The sequence below is a fragment of the Schistocerca nitens genome, chromosome 1, assembly GCF_023898315.1.
Source record: "Schistocerca nitens isolate TAMUIC-IGC-003100 chromosome 1, iqSchNite1.1, whole genome shotgun sequence".
Lineage (NCBI taxonomy): Eukaryota > Metazoa > Arthropoda > Insecta > Orthoptera > Acrididae > Schistocerca > Schistocerca nitens.
This window is the reverse complement of record NC_064614.1, coordinates 499,656,534-499,682,757: the sequence shown is the minus strand read 5'-3', so window position 1 is coordinate 499,682,757 and position 26,224 is coordinate 499,656,534. Positions and strand designations below refer to the sequence as shown.

General features: G+C 45.0%; 1 protein-coding gene across 1 annotated transcript in view; it reads right to left on the bottom strand.

Moving 5' to 3' along the window:
- Positions 1–26,224, bottom strand: part of LOC126252830 (uncharacterized) — a 424,342-nt gene that overhangs the window by 33,810 nt on the left and 364,308 nt on the right. Inside the window, exon 2 of the mRNA XM_049953776.1 lies at positions 19,435–19,560. Within this exon, the coding sequence (XP_049809733.1) occupies positions 19,435–19,560 (126 nt within the window). The remainder of the gene's footprint in view (positions 1–19,434; positions 19,561–26,224) is intronic.

The window sequence follows — 26,224 nt, the reverse complement described above, 5'->3', positions numbered from 1 at the left end:
TTGCTGATGCAGGTGGTCTATAGAAGCATCCGACTATCATATCTGACCCACCTTTGATACTTAACTTAACCCAGATTATTTCACATTCGCATTCGCTAATAACTTCACTGGATATTATTGAATTCTTTACTGCTATAAATACTCCTCCACCATTGGCGTTTATCCTATCCTTGCGGTATATATTCCATTCTGTGTCTAGGATTTCGTTACTGTTCACTTCCGGTTTTAACCAACTTTCCGTTCCTAATACTATATGCGCACTATTTCCTTCAATAAGCGATACTAATTCAGGAACCTTGCCCTGGATACTCCTGCAGTTTACCAATATTACGTTAACTTTTCCTGTTTTTGGTCTCTGAGGACGGACGTTCTTTATCAACGATGCTGATGTTCTCTCTGGTAAGCCGTCGGGTATTTTATCGTTTCGCCCAAGGGGGGGTCCCTCTAACCTAAAAAACCCCCGTGTGCACGCCACACGTACTCTGCTACCCTAGTAGCTGCTTCCGGTGTGTAGTGCACGCCTGACCTGTCTAGGGGGGCCCTACAGTTCTCCACCCAATAACGGAGGTCGATGAATTTGCAACCATTATAGTCGCAGAGACGTCTGAGCCTCTGGTTTAGACCCTCCACACGGCTCCAAACCAGAGGACCGCGATCGACTCTGGGCACTATGCTGCAGATATTAAGCTCAGCTTGCACTCCGCGTGCGATGCTGGTTGTCTTCACCAAATCAGCCAGCCGCCGGAAGGAACCAAGGATGGCCTCAGAACCCAAGCGGCAGGCGTCATTCGTTCCGACATGTGCTACTATCTGCAGCCGGTCACACCCAGTGCGTTCAATAGCTGCCGGAAGGGCCTCCTCCACATTACGGACGAGACCCCCCGGCAAGCACACCGAGTGCACACTGGCATTCTTCCCCGACCTACCCGCTATTTTCCTGAGGGGCTCCATAACCCGCCTAACGTTGGAGCTCCCTATAACTAATAGGCCCGCCCTCTGTGACTGTCGGGACCTTGCCGGAGAATCGGCCACTGGCCTAACAGGCGAGGCATCCTGTGGTGGCTCGGAAACGATGTCATCACCACTAGGAAGCACCCCGTACCTGTTGGAAAGGGGTAAGGCAGCTGCCACGCGGCCAGATCCCACCTTCGCCTTTCGGCCAGGCTCGCGCGAGCCCACCACTGTCCGCCATTCACCCTGGAGTGATGGCTGACCGGTAAGATGCTCACTGCCGGAAGACGCAGCGACATCAGGGGTTCCATGTGATTCCAAGGCCACCGAAGTAGGCATAGGTCTCACCACAGTTGCCCCAACGCCACTACGAGCCGACGCCTGCGCCTCGAGCTCGATGAGCCTAACAGACAGAGCCTCCACCTGCCCCCGAAGAGTGGCCAATTCTCCTTGCGTCCGCTCACAACAACCACAGTCCCTACACATGACTATGTTTACCCTACTCTATACGGTGACAAATTCCCAAGATAATCTTCTGATGAGCTACTCTGATAATCAAGAAACACTCACTGAAATACGAGACGCGAAAACTACGCTAGGTTTTCCCAGAAAAACTATTTAAAAGCTAAGCGCAGCAAATAAGTACAACATAAATTTCTCTCCTAACGATCAAGAACTGTTAGTTTCTATGCAGAGCAGATAAACACAAATAGAATCCCTTCCTTAGTGGAAGGTCGTAAACAAAATGCAAAATAAACGCTTTATACAAACAGTACTCGCTGCTGCTGGTGCTCTCGCTCTGGCTGTCACAAGACAACTGAGAGATTTGGAAATTGTTATATGTAGTAATAGAAACGCCGTTTCTGATTTTTTGCGGAGAGGTGGGGGGGGGGGGAGGTTGAGGTCATGATCCCCCATCCAAACCACCTTTTCCATCCGCTCCTGGGTATCAGATGGGATCGAATAAGAACTGTCTGTCTCAGAAGTCAACTGAGATCCTCCCATAGGCGTCCGCAAGTCTGGTTCAAAATGACTCTGAACACTATGGGACTTAACTTCTGAGGTCATCAATCCCCTAGAACTTAGAACTACTTAAGCCTAACTAACCTAAGGACATCACACACATCCATGCCCGAGGCAGGATTCGAACCTGCGGCCGTGGCCGTCGCGCGGTTCCAGACTGTAGCGCCTAGAACCGCTCGGCCACTCTGGCCGGCCGCAAGTCTGGGTGAGAGAAAGAGGGGGGGGGAGGGGGGTGAGATGGGGCAGGTCCCCCTCCTGGAATGTGGATCACTTACAGCTTATTCATAACGGGATTCCCACTCTTTCCTCCAAATCATTGTCTATGCTGCTACTAGACCCCAGATCTAGCAATGCTGAGTGGCAAGGGGAATATTGTGGCTTTATCAAGTACTGCATTACTTGGGCTCATCTGGTTGTCAGGACGTTGACGGTACATTACAGCGTTTCCATGGCGCCGCGGAGGTTTAGGCGCTCTTTCACAGTAGTGGCAGATGTGGTGACCCTTAGAGGACATTGCCGATATATAGTCTCCAGTCTTCCAATAAGCAGGCAAGGTGTTACCATTCGTGTAGCACATTTGACGTGATTACTCAACAACGTATGAAACTGTTTCTGAACAACCCAAAAAATGTAGCTTTCAAATCATATTTTGTTGAACTTTTACTATGACAATCAACGTGAAACAATGAAAGCCATAGAAATAATGAAATAAAAGCAATAGCACGAGTACATGAGAATCTCTGCAAGCAGAACTGATGCTACTGAAGTTCATCAGTGCTATTTTTTATAAGTGTAGTTGCTGTTCCTCCACTTAGAGGAGCATCAAACGGAGCATTTTTTGCTGGACACTTTCACTATATCCAATAGGATTTCTTTCAGTAACAACAAATTACTCACGTATGAATAAAAATGCATTTTACATATATTTTCGAGCTTTATTTTGTAACTTGTTGGCTAATAGTAATAAAGAAAGGGTATTGTGCCGGTACTAAAGAAATACGCTTATCCTTTAGGTATGAAAGCAATCTTATATTAAACTACATACTGAGAGGATAACTATCGAACACACACTAAGGTAACAAAAATCATGGGAGACCTAATATCGTGTCGGACCTCCTTTTGCCCGACATAGTGCAGCAACTCGACGTAGCATGGACTCAAGAAGTCGTTGGAAGTCGTTGGAAGACCCCTGCAGAAATATAGAGCCATGCTCCCTCTACAGCCGCACATAATTACGAAAGCGTAGCCGGTGCTGCATTTTGTGCAGAACTGACCTCTCGATTATGTCCCGTAAATATTCGATGCTCTTCCTGTCGAGTGATCTGCGTGGTCAAGTCATTCGCTCGAATTGTCCACAATGTTCTTCAAACCAACGGCAAATAGTTGTGGCGCAATGACATGGCGCATCGTTGTTTGGGAACCTGAAATCCACGAATGGTTGGTTGCAAATGGTCTCGAAGTAGCCAGACAGCGATCGGTTCAGTTGAACCTGAGGTTCATGAGTGGCTGATAATAACCGAACATAACCATTTCCAGTCAATGATCTGTTCAGTTGGACCATGGGACGCAGTCCAGTCCATTCCATGTAAACACAACCCTACACCATTATGGAGCCCCCACCACCTTGTATAATGCCTTGTTGACAACTCGCGGCAATGATTGGTTCAAATGGCTCTGAGCACTATTGGACTCGACTTCTGAGGTCATTACTCCCCTAGAACTCAGAACTACTTAAAACTAACTAACCTAAGGACATCACACACATCCATGCCCGAGGCAGGATTCGAACCTGCGACCGTAGCGGTCTCGCGGTTCCAGACTGCAGCGCTTAGAACCGCACGGCCACTTCGGTCGGCCGCGTCAGTGACTCCTTGGAGCTTGCCACACACTCAAACCCTACCAACCATTAGCTCTTAACAACTGAAATCGGGACTCATCTTATGAGGCCACGGTTTTCCTGTCTTCTATGGTCCAACCTGTATGGTCACGAGTCCAGGAAAGGCGCTGCAGGCTGTATCGTACTGTTAATGAAGACACTTGCATCGGTCGTTTGGTGCCATAGCCCTTTAACACCAGATGGTTCAAATGGCTGTGAGCACTATGGGACTCAACTTCTGTGGTCATCTGTCCCCTAGAACTTAGAACTACTTAAACCTAACTAACCTTAGGACATCACACACATCCATGCCCGAAGCAGGATTCGAACCTGCGACCGTAGCGGTCTCGCGGTTCCAGACTGTAGTGCCTAGAACCGCACGGCCACTCCGGCCGGCCATTAACACCAGATTTCGTCGCATTGTCCTGATAGGTAGTTCGTCGTACGTCCCATATTGATTTCCACGGTTCTTTCACGCAGTGTTGTTTGCCTGTTAGCATTGACACCTCTACGCAAACGCCGCTGCTGTCGTTCGTTGAGTGAAGGCCGTCGGCCACTGTGTTCCCGTGGTGAGAGATAATACCTCAAATTCGGTATTCTCGGCACACTCTTGACAGTGTGGATCTCGGATTAGATTCTCTAACGATTTCCGAAGCGGAATGTGCCCTGCATCTAGCTCCAACCACCATTCCGCGTTCAAAGTCTCTTTATTCCCGTAGTGTGGTCATAATAACGCCGGAAACTTTTTCGCATGAATCACCTGAGAGAAATGACAGCTCTTCCAATGCACTGCCCATGTATATTTTGAGTATACGATACTATGTGCATATTGCTATTCCACGAGATTTGTCATTTTAGTGGGTATGATGTACAATAAGATTAAGGTATTAAAATGGCAATTGTAGAATCTTGCCCCTCTTGGATAATTTTCTGCGGACGCCCACGGCTCCATGAGAAGTTGTAAGCGATACATAGATTCACAGGTCAGCAGCGAACTCCACACAAAACTCTAGGAGGCTGCGCTCAATTTACTGGACGTGAGAGAAGGTTTCTGTATCTGTTCGGAGATCAGGCTGGAAGCGTCGGGCCTCGGGGAGTGGGGTTGGGCTGTGTGTGCGCTTCGCGGCGAGGCCGTGGGAGCGCAGCGCGTGGTGTGGGGTGGGGTGGCGAGCGCACCTGGCCGCCGCCGCCGCCGCCGCCGCCACCGCCGCCTCAGCGCGGACAGCCTTTTTGCGCGCCTCGCCGCCCGATAAAGGCGGCGCTCCTCCTTTTGGAGCTGCCCGCAGGCCGCGGCCGCCCACGTGCGCCGCGATCGCAGCTTCCGCCTGCGGCCACTCCGCCACCTGCCCGCGAGCTGCGGCACGCACTACCAGCGCCACACTCGCCTGCAACCGCTGCCCCTTTCTACACTTGCTGCCCCATTTGAGCGAACATCTCTAGTCTGTACACTCCATTCACTGAAACGAGAGGCAGACTGTAAACACACCAAGGAACGTGATCGCAGCGCTGCCGTCGAGAAGTGAACAATATAGGGAGTGTGGCCGCGTCCGTTGCGAGTGTAAGTTGTATCTGACCTCAGAATCCGACCGTAAAGCTTATCACGTTTGAAACACTTTTGATCATTAGCGTATCAGTGTTTAATTACATTCACCATTCACTGTTTCTGTGCTCACCCAATTGCTATTCTTTTTTCTCCCATTAGTATCACGTACCAGTAAACTCGCTGTCATCCTCCTGGGATACAGCGAGCGAGGTCGACATATTAGTTTTGAGTCCGTTCAAGAAGCGATCGTAGGAGAAGTCAGTAAGTTCTGCAAAGAAATACGTGGTTCATAACGTGTATAAAACGGAGCTTGTATCCAGAGCAGTCAATGTCTGATAGTGTTTTGAAAACAGTTGCATCTACAGGTATTTGTCGTTCTTCAATGTATCGTGTGGTAAGTGAATGGAAGGCTACATGCACACCCTTTAAAATCTCCTAAGAAGGAAAAATCACGACGGAAGCTTTCACAAAGTGTTGACTTTCGATAGAAATGCAATACGACTGAAAGTAAATGAATTTTTTTTTTCGTAACGAATTGCCAACAATTGACAAAGTCCTTGGTGCTGTGAACGAAGATCCAGATTTGTGCAATTTTCGGAGAACTACATTTTATAATTATCAAAAGCAATGAATTTCAAATCTGTTCGGCGTGGACGCTGCCAATAGACGGTGATGACATTATTTTATGGAGGCGGCATTATCTACGAACCATTAAATTGTTGATAGGTGAAGGAACACGCATTTACTATTTGGACGACGCAGTTGAATGCAGGCGCGACCGCTACGGCCGCAGGTTCGAATCCTGCCTCGGGCATGGATGTGTGTGATGTCCTTAGGTTAGTTAGGTTTAAGTAGTTGTAAGTTCTAGGTGACTGATGACCTCAGATGTTAACTCCCATAGTGCTCAGAGCCATTTGAGTTGAATGAAGGACGTACCTGAAGTAACGTCTGGGTAGATAAGGCCATAAAATCCTCTAAACATGCTTTTCTGTCCGGATTATCCACCGGAAACGAGGACCCACCGGGTAAAGGTAAACGTCCGATTATCACACACATTGGTGGCAAAGCAGGTTTCGTTGAATGCTGTTTGTGGGTTTTCGAATCCAAGAAGATTGGAGATTATCATGAGGAGATGTGCGTCGATATCTTCGCCGGTTTAAAGATGTTCTTCCTCGGCTTCAGGAAAACGCAGTTATTATTCTTGATAAGGCGCTGTAACATTCTCGACGAAAAGGAAACGTTCCTAATGGGAATTACAACAAGCAAGACGTATCAGAATAGTTAAAATCAAAAAATATCGCTGCTGAAGACAATGTGTTGAAGGAAGAAATCGTTGAATAAATCAGAATGGCACGCACAGAATATGCAATAGATGAAGTGGATAAAAATTCAGGGAAAACTATTCTTCGAATTCCTCTGTACCACTGCGAATTAAACGCAATCGAGTTAGTTTGGGTAAGAATCAAAAGGTATGTCACGGCAAAATATAGTACATACAAAATGGCGGAAGTCATAAAAAGTATTAGAACAACCGGTAAGGACAGTGATTGCAGAAGAGTGGAACAAATGTGTCCCCCATGTAGTGGAAAAAGTTGCAGATGTGGAAATTAGACTGCATTATAGAGGAAAGAGAAGAGCGTTTTGTCGTAAACTTGAATGTAAATACACTCCTGGAAATGGAAAAAAGAACACATTGACACCGGTGTGTCAGACCCACCATACTTGCTCCGGACACTGCGAGAGGGCTGTACAAGCAATGATCACACGCACGGCACAGCGGACACACCAGGAACCGCGGTGTTGGCCGTCGAATGGCGCTAACTGCGCAGCATTTGTGCACCGCCGCCGTCAGTGTCAGCCAGTTTGCCGTGGCATACGGAGCTCCATCGCAGTCTTTAACACTGGTAGCATGCCGCGACAGCGTGGACGTGAACCGTATGTGCAGTTGACGGACTTTGAGCGAGGGCGTATAGTGGGCATGCGGGAGGCCGGGTGGACGTACCGCCGAATTGCTCAACACGTAGGGCGTGAGGTCTCCACAGTACATCGATGTTGTCGCCAGTGGTCGGCGGAAGGTGCACGTGCCCGTCGACCTGGGACCGGACCGCAGCGACGCACGGATGCACGCCAAGACCGTAGGATCCTACGCAGTGCCGTAGGGGACTGCACCGCCACTTCCCAGCAAATTAGGGACACTGTTGCTCCTGGGGTATCGGCGAGGACCATTCGCAACCGTCACCATGAAGCTGGGCTACGGTCCCGCACACCGTTAGGCCGTCTTCCGCTCACGTCCCAACATCGTGCAGCCCGCCTCCAGTGGTGTCGCGACAGGCGTGAATGGAGGGACGAATGGAGACGTGTCGTCTTCAGCGATGAGAGTCGCTTCTGCCTTGGTGCCAATGATGGTCGTATGCGTGTTTGGCGCCGTGCAGGTGAGCGCCACAATCAGGACTGCATACGACCGAGGCACACAGGGCCAACACCCGGCATCATGGTGTGGGGAGCGATCTCCTACACTGGCCGTACACCACTGGTGATCGTCGAGGGGACACTGAATAGTGCACGGTACATCCAAACCGTCATCGAACCCATCCTTCTACCATTCCTAGACCGGCAAGGGAACTTGCTGTTCCAACAGCACAATGCACGTCCGCATGTATCCCGTGCCACCCAACGTGCTCTAGAAGGTGTAAGTCAACTACCCTGGCCAGCAAGATCTACGGATCTGTCCCCCATTGAGCATGTTTGGGACTGGATGAAGCGTAGTCTCACGCGGTCTGCACGTCCAGCACGAACGCTGGTCCAACTGAGGCGCCAGGTGGAAATGGCATGGCAAGCCGTTCCACAGGACTACATCCAACATCTCTACGATCGTCTCCATGGGAGAATAGCAGCCTGCATTGCTGCGAAAGGTGGATATACACTGTACTAGTGCCGACATTGTGCATGCTCTGTTGCCTGTGTCTATGTGCCTGTGGTTCTGTCAGGGTGATCATGTGATGTATCTGACCCCAGGAATGTGTCAATAAAGTTTCCCCTTCCTGGGACAATGAATTCACGGTGTTCTTATTTCAATTTCCAGGAGTGTAGTTTGAGTTCGAGAGAATGAAATTAGTTTGATCTTTCCTTTAACATTATTGTAAACTGGTGTTGTTATTAAAATCGCTTGTTTTTGAATTTGCTATGCCACCTGTCGGTTTTTTACAATTTCTTCCATCACATTGTGGTCAAAGTTCACAATACAGGGTTTCTCACGAGCGACGCACGCTTCGCTTCACGACATGCTCGGCGGCCAACTGCATAGTGTACACCAAGGATTTTCGATACCCCCGCTTTCACTGGAACGGGTGGTGGTCAGTCACGTGAAACTGTTTGTTTTGCCCCTGCTCTCGGTGAATAGACTATAGTGTTGTATCCACAGAAAAAAGGTAACGTCTTGTAAATCAGATCCAATGCGGCAGCGAGAATCGGCACCCTGCTAGGCGTCACGCGACGACGAATTCACAGCCGGCGCCAGGCTGGCGACGACCACCGGACGGGATGTGAACACAGCAGCATTACGTTGTATCCTCGCAAAGTATGCTCAGTACACAACTAAGTAAAAATAAGGGATCGGAAAGTTTTCAGAAGTAACTGTGAGCACAGGGCTAGCATAAAACAAAGAGAGGTGTTCTGGGAAGGGAACAAGACGTCTTCAGCATTACTTCATCTCAGAGACAGAGTGGGATGAAGGGGAAAGGCTGAACAAAACACGGAAGGAGCAGTTAGGGTGACCAACATTTGCTCATGATTTGAAGGGAGATTACCAACGTCTGACCATGATTTTAAGGGAGGTTTCAACTGCACAACAACGTTGAATTTTCTTGTAATTGCTGACAATGTAGACATAAATATTGAAACAACTGGAGCATTTTTCTTACTTTTGCTCTATTATGTCATATGGTATCATACTTTGGGGTAACTCCACAAGCCGAGAAACAGTTTTTGAAGTGCAAAAGCGTGTAATAAGACTCATTTGTAGTGTAAACTCAGAAATGAGTATGACACTCATGTTTTCGAAATACGTTTATTATATTATATTTTCTAACATGTTCCACACCAACGAATAACCTCTCAATTTTGGGTCTGTGCAATGTAAAGTGGATGTAATTACTGCAAACAAAACAATTTATTTGTTCATCGCACATAATACACAAATATAATCACAATAAAGTTTAATTAATTTATACATATCTATTATGTTTGCCCTGCTACAATTACTTATTTACAGAAGTTGCAGAACCCTGCTGGCTTTTATCTTCCTGTGCAAGTTGAAAGTACTATTGCAATTATATTCCAAACTGATTTCAATCGCAAGCTCTGACTTAGTCTACTGCTGTTTTTCTGAACAGTTCACTTATTGTTTGTAAGAGAAATAACTCTTTCGAAGCGTTGCGAAATGTTCTCGTGTTGTGTGAGTCAATCGAGAAGTAAATAACATAATAAGCATATTTAAACATGAACGTCTCTATAATCGTCTTTCGTGAGTCTTTGTTACTTCCGTGAGTTATTTTTAAGACAGCTGCTGAGCGGTACGTGGCGAGCGCATCCATGAGTTGCCAGTACAGTACCAACCGAGAAACAAGAAAACACTTCCTCTCTCACGGCCCCTCTATACTTGTAGGCTTTGCCATTATTTCTCCCCTCCTCGCATTCCCTTGTATCATACGAACTGAAAAAAAGACTATATGTCGACAACAGTACCGATTATAATACGAAAACTTTTCGTCATCTGTCGGCCAAGGAACTTGAACGATCGAGAGTACATCGCAAGACTAATGTAACAATGGTGTTCGCTGACGAAATATACGTGAGAAAAGGTTGTCAATAACGGAGCCGGGAGAATTAAGAAAATATTACTATAATACGGGAGATCCCAGAAAAGACAGGAAAGTTGGCCACCCCATTAACAGGATCTGAGAGTAGTAGAAATAGTATCAGAAAGTCTGAGAATCAGGAACTGTGTTCGACGTGGAGTGGGTGCATTTCCAGTTAACACTGATACTCAGGATAGACGGAACAGTGCCATCAAACCACCGTCTCGGTATAAGCACGTAGTCTCTTTGCGGGTACGAAGCCCAACTAGTAAGAGTAGCAGAACAGAAGCTTAGGAAATGCACTAGAAACTGTAACGCGCTTCTTGTGGAGATCATTTCAGACTACGTTCCGACCCTTATCATGTTCTGCAAGGAGTAATAGCTAGGTCAAGACTTCCTCTCACATTGTCCAACCGGCTAATTCACTCCTTGCAAGTCCCTCTCGCTCAATCCCCGATTAAACTCAAGTTTTGGACGCGGATTCGTGAAGCACCGATCGTACGACACCCAGCTACGGCGAATAGACACCTCGAAAAAATAAAGTTACGCAATTAATTTTTTGTTTGGTTGCAGGTACTTGTCTGCATTCGAGGTATACATTGAAATACCCGCGATATGGTATCTTAGCACGCCGTTACAGGAGATTGGCGAACTGGCACAGCCAATTCATGAAGAGGAGTATCGTGCAGTAATTTGTTTTCTCTATTTGAAGTAGAACAACGCAGCAAAAGTTGGAAGTATACGGCAACAACGCACCATCACGTAACATAGCGATTAAGTGACACTGACGCTTCCAGTGCGGTAAAACAGTATGCTCTTTGAAGAACCAGGAATCATTAGAGAAATGGAAGCCTGGTGCTCTAATACCGGTGTGTCACAATCGAAGCAATAGCAGACAAATTTAAAATCTGTTTCCAGCATCTTCCATGAAATTCTGAACATGCCAAATGTCGAAGCCAGCGGAGTTCCCCAACCCGCCGAATCGAGATAACAGCGGAAATATTGCAGGTGTAACAGGTCAATTCAGATTACCTCTTTATCGGCCTAATTACCATTGACTAGCGGTGAGCATATCACTATGATCATATAACGGACTTACGACGGTGGTTTGATATGTCTGGTAAATTTCCATGAAACAATGGAACATTTTCGTTACGCCTTCATGGTTGGTAAGCTTGATTAATACAAGAATCTATATCGAATTCCAATACTGATTTGCATACTGTTCATTGTTGACAGCCGTCTGAATTGGTCAGAGTGGCGACTGCAATTGAAAATGGAGAAGGCAGAATTCTGTGCTGTTATTAAACATTTTCATTTGAAGTGTTGGACTGTGGCACAAATCCAAACAGACTGGATGAAGTTCATGCAGGCCCTGCTCCATCACTGAAGACTATTCAATGGTTCAAATGGCTCTGAGCACTATGGGACTTAACATCTGAGGTCATCAGTCCCCTAGAACTTAGAACTGCTTAAACCTAACTAACCTAAGGACATCACATACATCCATGCCCGAGGCAGGATTCGAAGACTATTTACTTTGGATTTATGGATTCAAATGTGGCTGGATACGCACGAGTACACTTGCCGTCACTACAAAGGAAATCACTGACAAAATCCGTGATATGGTAATGCAAGACAGACAAATAAAAATTCATGCGAGTGCTGACTCTAGGCGTCTAAACTTAGCTATTGCATAATATCCTACACGGAGAGTTGACTATGAAGAAGCTGTGCGTAAGGCGTGTGCCGCGGTTGGTCATCCGGCACAACATTTCGAAATGCTGGCGATGTTTAATAGCAATCCGTAAGATTCTTTGCGCCCATTTGTGACTGTGACGAAACCTTGATTTATCATTACACACCAGAGTTAAAACGGCAGCGAAAACAATGGGCCGGCCGGAGTGGCCGAGCGGTTCTGGGCGCTACAGTCTGGAACCGCGTGACCGCTACGGTCGCAGATTCGAATCCTGCTTCGGGCATGGATGCGTGTGATGTCCTTAGGTTAGTTAGGTTTAAGTAGTTCTAAGTTCTAGGGGACTTACGACCTCAGCAGTTGAGTCCCATAGTGCTCAGAGCCATTCGAACCATTTTTGAACAATGGACTTAGGCTGGTCAAAGTGCACCGAAGAAGGTAAGGACCATTTTGTCAGCTGGTAAGGCGTTGTCCACTGTCTTTTTTGACTCCCAAGGCTTAATCCTCGTAGATTATTTAGTAAAAGGTAGACTCGTAAGTGGATCCTATTATGCTTCATTGTTGGATCATTTGAAACTTGCGCTGGCTGCAGAACGACCACGATTGGCAGTACGAAAATACGCTTTCATCAGGTTAATGCACAATCCCACACATCAGCGGCAACAATGACAAAAGTGCATGGATTGGGCTTTAAATTGGTTCCTCATCCACCCTGTTCATCAGACTTAGCCCAAGTGACTTCTTCCCGTGCCCTAACTTGAAACTTTGGCTTGCTGAGAAGAAATTTACATCAAACGGAAGTGATAGTTGCAGTCAACGAGTATTTTGCAGAGTTTGACAGAACCTATTTTTCCGATGGGATGAAAAAGCTGGAGGACTGCTGGACCAAGTGTATATCCCTCAAAGGCGACTTATACGGCGAAGTAAGGTGAGTTGCTTACGAAACAAATATCTTTATCTTGTTTTTTTATTAGACATATCAAACCACCCTCGTATTTGACAACTGTTACTGTATTGTACATCTACTACTACTAAGTAATTGGTTAGAGTTCTGTAAAACATTGTCTGTTAATATTGCTTACCTTGGGTTATAATGACTTGGTGTGTACAGATGCAATGTAACGTACGTAAAATAAACAGTGTTATTTATTGTGTAATGTTATTTCCATGTGTGTATGTAATTTCTTTGTAATTTTAAGAGCTTTGACCCTTTAGGAAAATTAATATCTGTGAACGATGTTACGAAGAGACACATGAGGAGCGATGGTGAGCTATGGAGAGTGGCAACTGTGAATGGAATGGCATACCATGAGTAAAACGGACTATTGTCATTAGCGGTATTAAGTTGTGTATTGTCTGGGTGGCTACGCTCGGAACTGTATCGGAATCTATGAGGGCATGGCTTCTGAACAGTTTAGATTTGGTGACGTGTAAATAAACGGGCGGACTGTACGTCAGAGTTGATATTCGACCAGCCGTCAACTAACCTGACTAGCCCCGCTCCATTCCGCTTGCAGAAACAGGGAAAGTTTGTTGTGTATTTTGACGGACCAGGGATCAACGAGACAACAGAACGTCGACACCAGGGATCCTACAGCAGTCGTCTCGGGTAAGAAGCTGCAGCACGCACATATCTGCAATCACACTATCGACTGTCGGCTGACGTTTCACTGCTTCTGGGCATGAATACAAAGAAACTCTTGTAGACAAATATTATTGAAGCATGCTACATAGATTCAAGTCAGTTCTCGATTTATCTTTCACCACCTCTCCTCCAGTAACATCTCAAATTAAAATTACATTTGTGCTGTCAAGGCCTACTTCATTGTCAGGACTTTACGTAGTTGTCACATGACAAAGTGAGCTGACATAGCGTTTTTGATGAAGACATTAGTTCTCTCTTACTTTGTTAAATCGTGGTAATACCAAATCCATAATTTGACTAACTATATTTTAAAGATACTGGAGTAAATATTGAACAATTTTATGTTATTTGCTTGTTTGTCGATTGCACTGCTTAGTAATTAAAGTTTCGCACCAAGGACATTCTGAATACTATCAGACCTAAGTTGTTTACAGTAATAAGCCAATACGACTCAGATTTGCCAACTTGGTGAAAGACGTTTTCGTATAACGAAGTCGCACTGACTACCCACATATCCATCTTCCTTAGCAATCAGTAAGCCAAAGTTATTTATTGCGGCACCACCATTTACACAAATAATATTTGCGGACTTTTATCTGTTTTTGTGTCTCACACGTATTTATTTAGTATGTGATTGAATGTGCTTGTGTACCTTACCAGCAACTCAGTCTTTCTTTCTTGGAGATACAGGCTACCTACAGAAAGTGGAGAGATAGTAGTCCAGGACAGAAACAGTCTGCTTAGAGTTGGATTAAATGGACAGATACGTAGCGCTTTAATCATGACGATTTATTCGGTGTTTTGGTGAGTGTGTTGCAACAGAATCTCTATGGGATATGTCCGGTAAGGAGCTTTAAGGTATTACAAGCAAATTGACAAGATAGGGGAAATGTACCACCTGCGTATTTACTTGTAGAACGTGGTGGAAAGTATTATAGAACACGTAACCGAATGACGGTCCCTTCAACTTTCTATAAAAACAGTCTTAACTGAAAAGCAGTGGTAAATCGGAATCGGTCAAAGTAAAGAAGAAGTTAGGACCAGTTTAACCTCGTGACAAAGGAGAAAAGTAAGCAGCGTAAACACGTATGCTGCTGACAGATTGTACAGATTGTGCTCTTAAGGGGGCAAACCGTCACTGGAGCATACTACCGAAATCTCCTGTTGTTGTTATGGGGGAGTGTAAAGATGAAACCTCGCGGAACTGTTTATCCTACACGACAACGTCCCATCCTCCACAAGAATGCAGACGCTTATGCTGGTTCTTTGGCCCATAAAATGTTGCTTCCTCCCCCCCCCCCCCTGTCCCTACCGCAGCTTCTTCCTCTTTCCTCGGTTGAAAAAACCATTTCGTAGTAGCCATTTAAAGAGCGGCAACAATGTCATTTTAGAGGTAAAACCGTTCGTGAACAACCAAATTTCAGACTTCTTCAAGCAAGGTCTCTCTCAAGTCATTCGTCTGTGGGAAAAGTGTGCCGCATTGGTAGGTGAATGCATAGAGGACTAACACCCATCGCCAATCTTCTTCTTTTTTTAAGGTGATAATTACAACTTTACTACTACCTCTCGTATCTCTGCACGTTCATTAGGTCCAGACGGTAATTAATAGAGGGGTCCCTATTTGATGCCACGCTCCTTGATTTCTGAGAGGCATTTGATGCTATTTTGCACCGTCATCTCGTAAATAAAACAGGTACTTCGGGAACAACAATACGAATGAGCTTTCTCGAAAACAGAATTCCGTACACTGATCTTTATCTGAATACTTCGTCAGAATTGGAAGTGGTGTCTGGGATATCTCGAGAAATTGTGGTCAGATCGTTACTAGGGTGCCTAACTTTTTCACACAAAATAACCTTTTTACTCATTGGAGATACTTGTGATCTCTTTTCATCTTGACAAATATTGACCAGGAGCTCGTGAAACAAAAAGCAAAGTATGTTCACGACTTTATTGATTGCCAAGATACAAGTAACTTAACAGATGTAGGAAGTCTTTTGCACGTAATGTGTCCACTGGCATCCAGACATCAGAACTGGCTTTACATATTTATACCCCCATAGTTTGAACGCCTCCGCCCCCATCCCCCCTTCCAAATATTAACTTCGTAGTATTGTATAATTTATGTGGATAATACTATTATAATTATTTAGTAGTAATTTGTCAGATTCGATGGTAGAAAAAGGATCAACTAAACATACGTAATTCAACAAGTGAGAGAATCATGGAAGGGTGTTTTTCTTCGAATTGTTGCAACCTATAACGAGTGGGACCGAATGAAAGATTATGCAATATCGTAACGGCGAAACAGTACAAGCATGCCAGATGCTATTAGGGCATTATTGACTGGCGTATACCGGTGTCGAGGCGAGCTGTTTGTGGCTGGCATGTGGCGCCACAAAAGTACGAGTCTGTATTGTGATTCTGCTCAGGAGGCAAATCCTCTAACAATATAAACGAACGGAAAACACAATTTGTTGTTGTTATTTTCTGGATTTCCAACCAACATTTGATTCTCCTGTACTGTGGCGTCTTACACGGCTGCCTAACACGTCTTTTTGGTAGAAGGAAGGAAGGGAGATTATGGTTTAACGCAGATTCGATGACGACTTCACTGTAACGGAGCACAAGCTTGGAAATGGGGAAGAGTCCATCTCGATATTTGCCTTGAACAATTCAGACAAACCACGGAAAACGTGAGTCTGAATGGATCAGACGAGAATTTAAACTACTGGCCTCCAAAATCCAAGACGAAAGAGATTCGGGTACCGCCTCTAAATGGTTAACATTATGACAAAACAAATCATTCACAAGAGCGGAATCACTTTCATCGTTCTTGACGAAATCACTTGAAAGCACTGCGACCTTTCGTTTCTTTACAGGTTTAATGATGTTACTGTCGTTGGAATGGGCGTCAGAATCATAAGAAACATTCATTTACACAGTCATCCGGATCTTTGTTCTCAGTAGGAACACCTAAGTAACCATTGTCAGAAGCGTCTGGAAGTAATTTCGTTCATTTCCTTCCGTTTTCTGAACAGAACCCTCTCTAAAAGCAGGAAAAACGTGAAGACGGAAATACTAACTATTTGAAATATCAAAATACAATCAAACTGCAAATAAAAAAAAATCATGAAGGCAATAAAGTTAAATACATTGACTACTGGTGTATACACACCTAAAAAACGAAGTAGTTAAATTATATCACATCTGACGGCATCTACAGACAGCGTAAATAAATTGCGAGTTATCGTGAAGTCCTTCCAAAACGGATGGCGGGCGAAACACGAGTTAACTCGAGATTCGCCCGCAATGTGTTAAGAACTGCGCCACCTCGCTCTGTTATGTGACAAAACCGGCTTTGCCGAACATATACAGACTGCGTGGTCCTTAATATACAGCTATCGATGTCACGACAGATTTTATACAAGTAAATTTGTAGTTTGACCGTATCAATCAAAATTCTGTCATTTAATTTTTACTGATATAATCTTCAGTGCGATTGGGTTTGTAGCTATGATGAATTTTTTGAATGATTTCGTGATGGCTTCAGCTGATATTCTCTATATTTGATGTAAGATTGTACAATTTCGGCCTTAGGCCATCTTGAAGTATCTTAATCAGAAGCATCATACATCGGATGAGTTAGTATCACTCATGAATGTAACATACGGACAAGCGATATCGCAAGATATAGTAGGAGGATTGTAACTTACTTCATGGACTATTCTGGTATATTATGCCATACACGTCTTTGCTCTTATGATTGCATGTAATTGTCATAAAATAAATTATAAATAGTTTTTCGTTTTTTAGGGGCACGTTACTGTTGAGCAGTTGTTGCAAAGTTCTAACATATAAAGCCCAGGTTTTTAACGTCTTTACATTAGAAAGATTGTGATTATTTTACAGAAATTCGTTAATTCAGATATATATGTCTTTTTTCTCAATTATATTTAATTATCGCCCATCATTGGTGTAAATATGATTGCATGTAATTTCCTTAAAATTACTTGTAACTATTTGTTCTATTCTGTGGGAGCACGTCACTTTCGACCAGTTGTCATGAATATAAGCCGACCACAGTACGGTAATGAAACAATATTGAAAACGATGAAAATCGAGTAAAACCTCCTCTGACTTGCTTTATGGTTGTGTGATCTTTCGCAAACCAATAATATTTATTAACGAGCATAGCGATGATTATACATCATATGATTCTTTAATGGAACGTCGCAGAACTAGAAAAAAGTTATCTAGGAATTTTCCATTTTGCAGGCGTTTTGTTCATTTAAAATTCTGTTGATCGGAATTAAATTTCAATTTCTTGCATCAAATCCATGATTTCATCTTTCTGTAGCTTACGTAATATTTGTAATGATTTATCAACAACAAGTATTTTGTAGCTGGCGTCTTTTCAGTGTGCAGCAGATTTTACGAGCGGTAGTTTAAAAATAAAACTGCTTTTGCTTAAAATGAAATGGCTGTGTCGCTAAACCAAATCGGCAGGTTTCAGTTACCTAATTCGCAAAATAGCGGGGACACATTGGGGATCACATCCACAAACTATTCGCTGTTCTGCAATGGCACTGTGTTTTTCTACTGCTGAATATGCTTCTCCAGTCTGGTACAGGTCATCTCATGCCAGACAAGTAGACATTGCTCTCAATGAAACCTGCAGGTTGATCACAAGTTGCTTAAGACCTACCCCAACTGATAAGCGTCCGCAGCTCGTGGTCGTGCGGTAGCGTTCTCGCTTCCCACGCCCGGGTTCCCGGGTTCGATTCCCGGCGGGGTCAGGGATTTTCCCTGCCTCGTGATGACTGGGTGTTGTGTGCTGTCCTTAGGTTAGTTAGGTTTAAGTAGTTCTAAGTTCTAGGGGACTGATGACCATAGATGTTAAGTCCCATAGTGCTCAGAGCCAACTAATAAGCTCTACTGCCTGGCTGGAATAGCGCCACCATGGGTACGCAGAAAAGTGGCTGCCAACAAGGAGAGACTGAAAGTGGAACAGGACAGTGCCCATCCACTGCACGGACATAATCCACCACAGCAACGGCTGCGATCGCGAAAGAGCTTCCTGAGAACATCCGAGAAGCTCACCATTTCACCAGAGGAGGCAAGGCTGGAGTTATGGAAGAAGTCAACGCCACCTGCAGACGCCAGAAGCTGAAGAACTACCACCTGGACACAACGAGAGCTGGCTGGTGTGGAAATTTTTAAACAGATTACGATCAGGAGTTGGACGATCCAGAGACAACCTGAAGAGATGGGGCTTCATAACAGAAGATACGTCCTGTCATTGTAGACAAGAACAAACCACAAGCCACGTGCTCCAGTGCCTTTTGTGCCCTACATCCTGCACGAAGATTGATCTCCTGCAAGCCACTCCAAGCGCCTTGGAGGTTGCCAACTACTGGACACATGTAATATAAATACAATTTGTATATATGTATGTACATATTTACTGATGTGTATGGCTACTGTAAATTTGTATGTTTCTGACTCGAGAATAAAAAGTTATCTGCGACTCACATCACCGTTGTGTGATGTCTTCAGTAATCAATACCTGATTCCAAAAGACATTCGACATTAGCTGGTGAATGCATGGTGACGCACAGGTGTCACAATTTGCTGAGACAAGGCGTAGCAGTGCTTGTCGAGGAATGAGGGAAATCAGGCAATTTCACGCATCATCGACTGGTCGGCTTGTAGACGGTACTGTCATCTGCAGTCGGAGTACGTACTGCGGTGTCAGAGAGAAGAGAGTGTGTGTATGCAGCGCGAGCAGTGCTGCTGAGTGTAGTGAGGGTTAGCAGCAGGCGCTGGCAGGGCAGTACTCACCGCGGCAAGGAGCAGCGCCAGCAGGCAGAGGCGGAGGCAGGGGCCGGGCTGCAGGGGCGCGGAGGCGGCCGGCGTGCGGGACCGCCACTCCGTCACGCCGCTCCTCATCGTAGCCGCAGCCTCGCTCTGCAACATACAACCAGTCACGTGGTCACTGCTGCACTGCCTAGTGCGGCTCAGATTCCTCTGTAATCACCCACATGTGCACAGTTAGAAATGACACTGGTCTACAGGGTGTTACAAAAAGGTACAGCCAAACTTTCAGGAAACATTCCTCACACACAAATAAAGAAAAGATGTTATGTGGACGTGTGTCCGGAAACGCTTAATTTCCATGTTAGAGCTCATTTTAGTTTCGTCAGTATGTACTGTACTTCCTCGATTCACCGCCAGCTGGCCCAATTGGAGGAAGGTAATGTTGACTTCGGTGCTTGTGTTGACATGCGACTCATTGCTCTACAGTACAGTACATCAAGCACATCAGTACGTAGCATCAACAGGTTAGTGTTCATCACGAACGTGGTTTTGCAGTCAGTGCAATGTTTACAAATGCGGAGTTGGCACATGCCCATTTGATGTATGGATTAGCACGGGGCAATAGCCGTGGCGCGGTATGTTTGTGTCGAGACAGATTTCCAGAACGAAGGTGTCCCGACAGGAAGACGTTCGAAGCAATTGATCGGCGTCTTAGGGAGCACGGAACATTCCAGCCTATGACTCGCGACTGGGGAAGACCTAGAACGACGAGGACCCCTGCAATGGACGAGGCAATTCTTCGTGCACTTGACGATAACCCTAATGTCAGCGTCAGAAAAGCTGCTGCTGTACAAGGTAACGTTGACCACGACACTGTATGGAGAGTGCTACGGGAGAACCAGTTTTTTCCGTTCCATGTACAGCGTGTGCAGGCACTATCAGCAGCTGATTGGCCTCCACGGGTACACTTCTGCGAATGGTTCATCCAACAATGTGTTAATCCTTATTTCAGTGCAAATGTTCTCTTTAGGATGAGGCTTCATTCCAACGTGATCAAATTGTAAATTTCACAATCAACAGGTGTGGTCTGACGAGAATACGCACGCAATTGTGCAATCACGTCATCAAAACAGATTTTCTGTGAACGTTTGGGCAGGCATTGTTGGTGATGTCTTGATTGGTCCCCATGTTCCTCTACCTACGCTCAATGGAGCACTTTATCATGATTTCATACGGGATACTCTACCTGTGCTGCTAGAACATGTGCCTCTACAAGTACGACACAACATCTGGTTCATGCTCGATGGAGCTCCTGCACATTTCAGTCGAAGTGTTCGTACGCTTCTCAACAACAGATTCGGTGACCGATGGATTGGTAGAGGCGGACCAATTCCATGGCCTCCACGCTCTCCTGACCTCAACCCTCTTGACTTTCATTTATGGTGGCATTTGAAAGCTCTTGTCTACGCAACCCCGGTACCAAATGTAGAGACTCTCGGTGCTCGTATTGTGGACGGCTGTGATACAATACGCCATTCTCCACGGCTGCATCAGCGCATCAGGGATTCCATGCGACGGAGGGTGGATGCATGTATCCTCGCTAACGGAGGACATTTTGAACATTTCCTGTAACAAAGTGTTTGAAGTCACGCTGGTACGTTCTGTTGCTGTGTGTTTCCATTCCATGATTAATGTGATTTGAAGAGAAGTAATAAAATGAACTCTAACATGGAAAGTAAGCGTTTCCGGACACATGTCCACATAACATATTTTCTTTCTTTGTGTGTGAGGAATGTTTCCTGAAAGTTTGGCCGTACCTTTTTGTAACACCCTGTATACATTCAACGACAGAAAAACCGACCCACCACGAAGGAACTTTCCGAATGAGACGGAAATCTGTAGATGTGATGTACATGTACAGATAAACAAATTTCAGTAAAATTGTGTGATTTATTCAAGGGAAAGCACTTCACAAAATGAGCAGGTCAATAATGTCTTGAAAGACATGTTTACGCCAGTGACTGTTAAACTTTTTATTTCTACTATTGCAATTTCGACCTTAGGCCATTATCAAGTGCAGATGTTTTGGCTTTAAGCCATGTCTACTTTATACACTACTGGCCATTAAAATTGCTACACCAAGAAGAAATGCAGATTATAAACGGGTATTCATTGGACAAATATATTATACTAGAACTGAATGTTATTACATTTTCACGCAACTTGGGTGCACAGATCCTGAGAAATCAGTACCCAGAACAACCACCTCTGGCCATAATGACGGCCTAGATACGCCGGGGCATTGAGTCAAACAGAGCTTGGATTGCGTGTACAGGTACAGCTGCCCAGGCAGCTTCAACACGATACCATAGCTCATCAAGAGTAGTGACTGGCGTATTGTGACGAGCCAGTTGCTCGGCCACCATTGACCAGACGTTTTCAGTTGGTGAGAGGCCTGGAGAATGTGCTGGCCAGGGCAGCAGTCGAACATTTTCTCTATCCAGAAAGGCCCGTAGAGGACCTCCAACATGCGGTCGTGCACTATCCTGCTGAAATGTAGGCTTTCGCAGGGATGGAATGAAGGGTAGAGCCACGGGTCGTAACACATCTGAAATGTAACGTCCACTGTTCAAAGTGCTGTCAATGCGAACAAGAGGTGACCGAGACGTGTAACAAATGGCACCCCATACCATCACGCCGGGTGATACTACAGTATGGCGATGACGAATACACGCTTGCAATGTTCGTTCACTGCAATGTCGCCAAACACGGATGCGACCATCATGATGCTGTAAACAGAACCTGGATTCATCCGAAAAAATGACATTTGCCATTCGCGCACCCAAGTTCGTCGTTGAGTACACCATCGCAGGCGCTCATGTCTGTGATGCAGCGTCAAGGGTAACCGCAGCCATGGTCCGAGCTGATAGTCCATGCTGCTGCAAACGTCGTCGAACTGTTCGTGCAGATGGTTGTTGTCTTGCAAACGTCCCCATCTGTTGACTCAGGGATCGAGACGTGGCTGCACGATCCGTTACAGCCATGCGGATAAGATGCCTGTCATCTCGACTGCTAGTGATGCGAGGCTGTTGGGATCCAGCACGGCGTTCCGTATTACCCTCCTGAACCCACCGATTCCATATTCTGCTAACAGCCATTGGATCTCGACCAACACGAGCAGCAATGTCGCGATACGATAAACCACAATCGCGATACGCTACAATCCGACCTTTATCAAAGTCGGAAACGTGATGGTACGCATTTCTCCTCCTTACACGAGGCATCACAACAACGTTTCACCAGGCAACGTCGGTCAACTGCTGTTTGTGTATGAGAAATCGTTTGGAACATTTCCTCATGTCAGCACGTTGTAGGTAGGCCACCGGCGCCAACCTTGTGTGAATGCTCTGAAAAGCTAATCATTTGCATATCACAGCATCTTCTCCCTGTCAGGTAAATTTCGCGTCTGTAGCACGTCATCTTCGTGGTGTAGCAATTTTAATGGCCAGTAGTGTACAAGCTGACACATTTCAAGAAATTCCGCATGACTGTGAATCCCAGTTATGAAAAGTCAGTAATGTGTTTGTCCACTTTGGGCCCTTACGCAAGCATATATTCGGCTTGGCATTGATTGACAGACTTGTTGAACGTCCTCCTGAGGGATATTGTGCCAAATTCTGTCCAATTGGTGCGTTAGATCGTCAAAATCCTGAGCTGGTTGGAGGCCCCTGCCCATAATGCTCCAAACTTTCTCAATTGAGGAGAGATCTGCGACTTTTCAGGCCAACGTAGGGTTTGGTAGGCACGAAGACAAGCAGTAAAAACACTCACCGTGTGTGGGAGGCTATTATATTGCATGCCTAAGGTGGCTTGTAAGCACGAAGACAAGCAGTAGAAACTCTCGCCCTGTGTGGGAGGCCATTATTCTGTAAGCCTACAATGGCTTGCCGTGAAGGGCAAGAAAACAGGGTGTAGAATATCGTCAACGGATGTACTGCAAGGGTGCCGCAGATGATAACCAAAAGGTTCTGCTACGAAAAGAAATGGCACGCCGCACCGTCACTCCCGGTTGTCGGACTGCATGGAGAGCGACAGTCAGGTTGGTATCCCACCACATTCAGACATGTCTTTGGTCTGGGATCTCAATGACTGAAGTAGATTTGTCATAACTCACAAGTAATGAGTCCCGCTTCGAACTGTGCCGCGATGACCAGCGAAGACGTGTCTGGAGACGCCGTGGACAGCGGTGGGACTATCACCCGACATGCAGGAGTCGTGGTCTGGCATTTCTTTTCGTAGTAGAACTCATTTCCCGTCATTTGAGGCACTTATAATTTCGATGTTCTGCAGTAAAAGTGTACCATCACACACTGTACTACCGTAGGCTACCGTAGACTATCAAAATTACCCAAAGACTACTGTTGTTTTCCTAGTAGTTTTGGTCAGTTAAGTCCGTACCCGCATTACCCATATGTTAGGTGTGTTGCATACCTGTCTGGCGATACCTCATAACGATCGCTTTCTTTATTTCGATCAGTGTCTTACAGCATTCCCCAAGAAACGGAAGTGTTGAACCGTCTAGAAACTGAGTCAGGATATGTAATCGGCCGGGTAACCTACAGAACATTTTGCTCTACATAGTTATCCTCCTGTCTGTTACTTAAAGAATAAACAGTATTTGTAACAAAATTGAAATTTTAAATGTTTAATACCATGTTTTATTCGAGAATTGTTGATTTGCAATGTGAACGAGAGAGATGTTGTATTGAAAATAAAAAAAAAAAAAAAAACCATACAGACTTATAACATAGCAATAGAAAATTCAGTTTCCTAAAGAAACGTAAAAATGAAAAAACTAAAAACAAATGTATTTCAAACATCTTTTCAATACTTTGTCGAACTTATATAAAACATGTTTGTTATTCTTAAACAACTTTTGTATTTATCAATAATAACTGGAAACTCTTGTTCTTGATCATGATGAACGTTCTATCGAGTGCAAAATAAGAACTACATATACATACTTTTTGTGCGTGTAAACTGTACTTGCATTAAAAGTAACCGCTTTGGCTACGTAAAGTCCAGAAGTTATGTAATCAACTAATTTTTATTACCTGTAAAACAAAAGTGCGATTTATATTCTGTACATAATGGACTGACACTGAATGATGTGCAATTCTAATTATGTGCAAAACAAAATTCATTTATGTTTGTTTCCCTACCAGTGCCACAAGTGCTACCAGTAAACCTGTTTTTTCTGCGTCGTTTATGTACAGTACCAAAACTAGGAACCAGGAATTTTGGCAGAGCGCAACTCAACACTGACGTTTAAATTTGTTACTTCTTTTTCACTAACTCTGTTCGCAACACTTTTGCAGTGTTGCAAGCAGTAGCTAAGAACATTTGAGCTGTATTCCCCTCCGACAACCGGACTAAGGGAGAAACAAATGTTCATGATCATATGCATATTCCAGGCTTGCTTACACACACACACACACACACACACACACACACACACTCATAGTTGGTATTGATAGCGTGTGTGCTGCATAACATATACCACCGAATGCACCTGAAAAACTATATCGATGTACGACGCAGTTCGGGAAGTATCACGTCATGGTCCGCAGCTCGTGGTCGTGCGGTAGCGTTCTCGCTTCCCACGCCCGGGTTCCCGGGTTCGATTCCCGGCGGGGTTAGGGATTTTCTCTGCCTCGTGCTGACTGGGTGTTGTGTGCTGTCCTTAGGTTAGTTAGGTTTAAGTAGTTCTAAGTTCTAGGGGACTGATGACCATAGATGTTAAGTCCCATAGTGCTCAGAGCCATTTGAACCATTTTTGTATCACGTCATGGATATTGCGATGCGTGCTAAACTTGTTTTTACTTAAAACGTAGCGTAAATTACCCAGAGTATATTCATCCAGTATTTCATAATGACGGCACTTAGCGACTTCCAACGAACTTTAAACTTCGTTTCAAACCTTTTTAAAACTTTTTCTGCCTTACGCACTTCACGTTAAATATTTAACACCTTAACTCATTTGTATAGTTTGAAGCGGTTCTGTACATCGGAGTTCGATTCTTTGAAGGATCGCTGAAGGGAGTGGGGGGAGGGGGATATTTACCGGTAGCATTTGGAACTTACTATTTGTCATGGTGATTAATGTGTCACTGGTTTTTGACCATATACCGTGTTACTATGGTGTGAAACTTTTTATCCAAATCGATTAACTGAATGGCAGTGGACGATCCATTCACAACATACGTTTATTTGCACTCAGTGAGAAGGCAATAGTTTTAGCGTAATTCCGCAAAAGTTTTAGTGCACAAATATTATGAGTAGCGGAAGGAACGAATGCAGACGTCTGTCATCTGCATTGATGTTACTTTGAAAATGATCATCGGCGGGATTGAGCTGCGTGGAGTGGCCGCGCTGTCTAGGGCGCCATGTCACGGATTGCGCGGCCCCTCCCGACGGAGGCTCGAGTGCTCCCTCGGGCATGGGTGTGCATGTTGTTCTTAGCGTAAGTTAGTTTAAGTAGTGTGTAAGTCTAGGGACCGATGACCTCAGCAGTTTGGTCCCTTAGGAATTCACACACATTTGAACATTTGGGGGGATTGACCGTATATGTTAGAGGTTGTTCAGAGGACATATATTTGTTAAGTTCAGAAATAATTACTAAGTTCACAATTTCGCAGTATCAACCTCTTTCCTGGCGAGTCAGAAATCTTAGACGACATGCTGCAAAAGTACGATTTGTAATTTGTTGTTACTGGGCCCATAGTCTTTTTACTATTTAGTCTGTCCCCTCGGC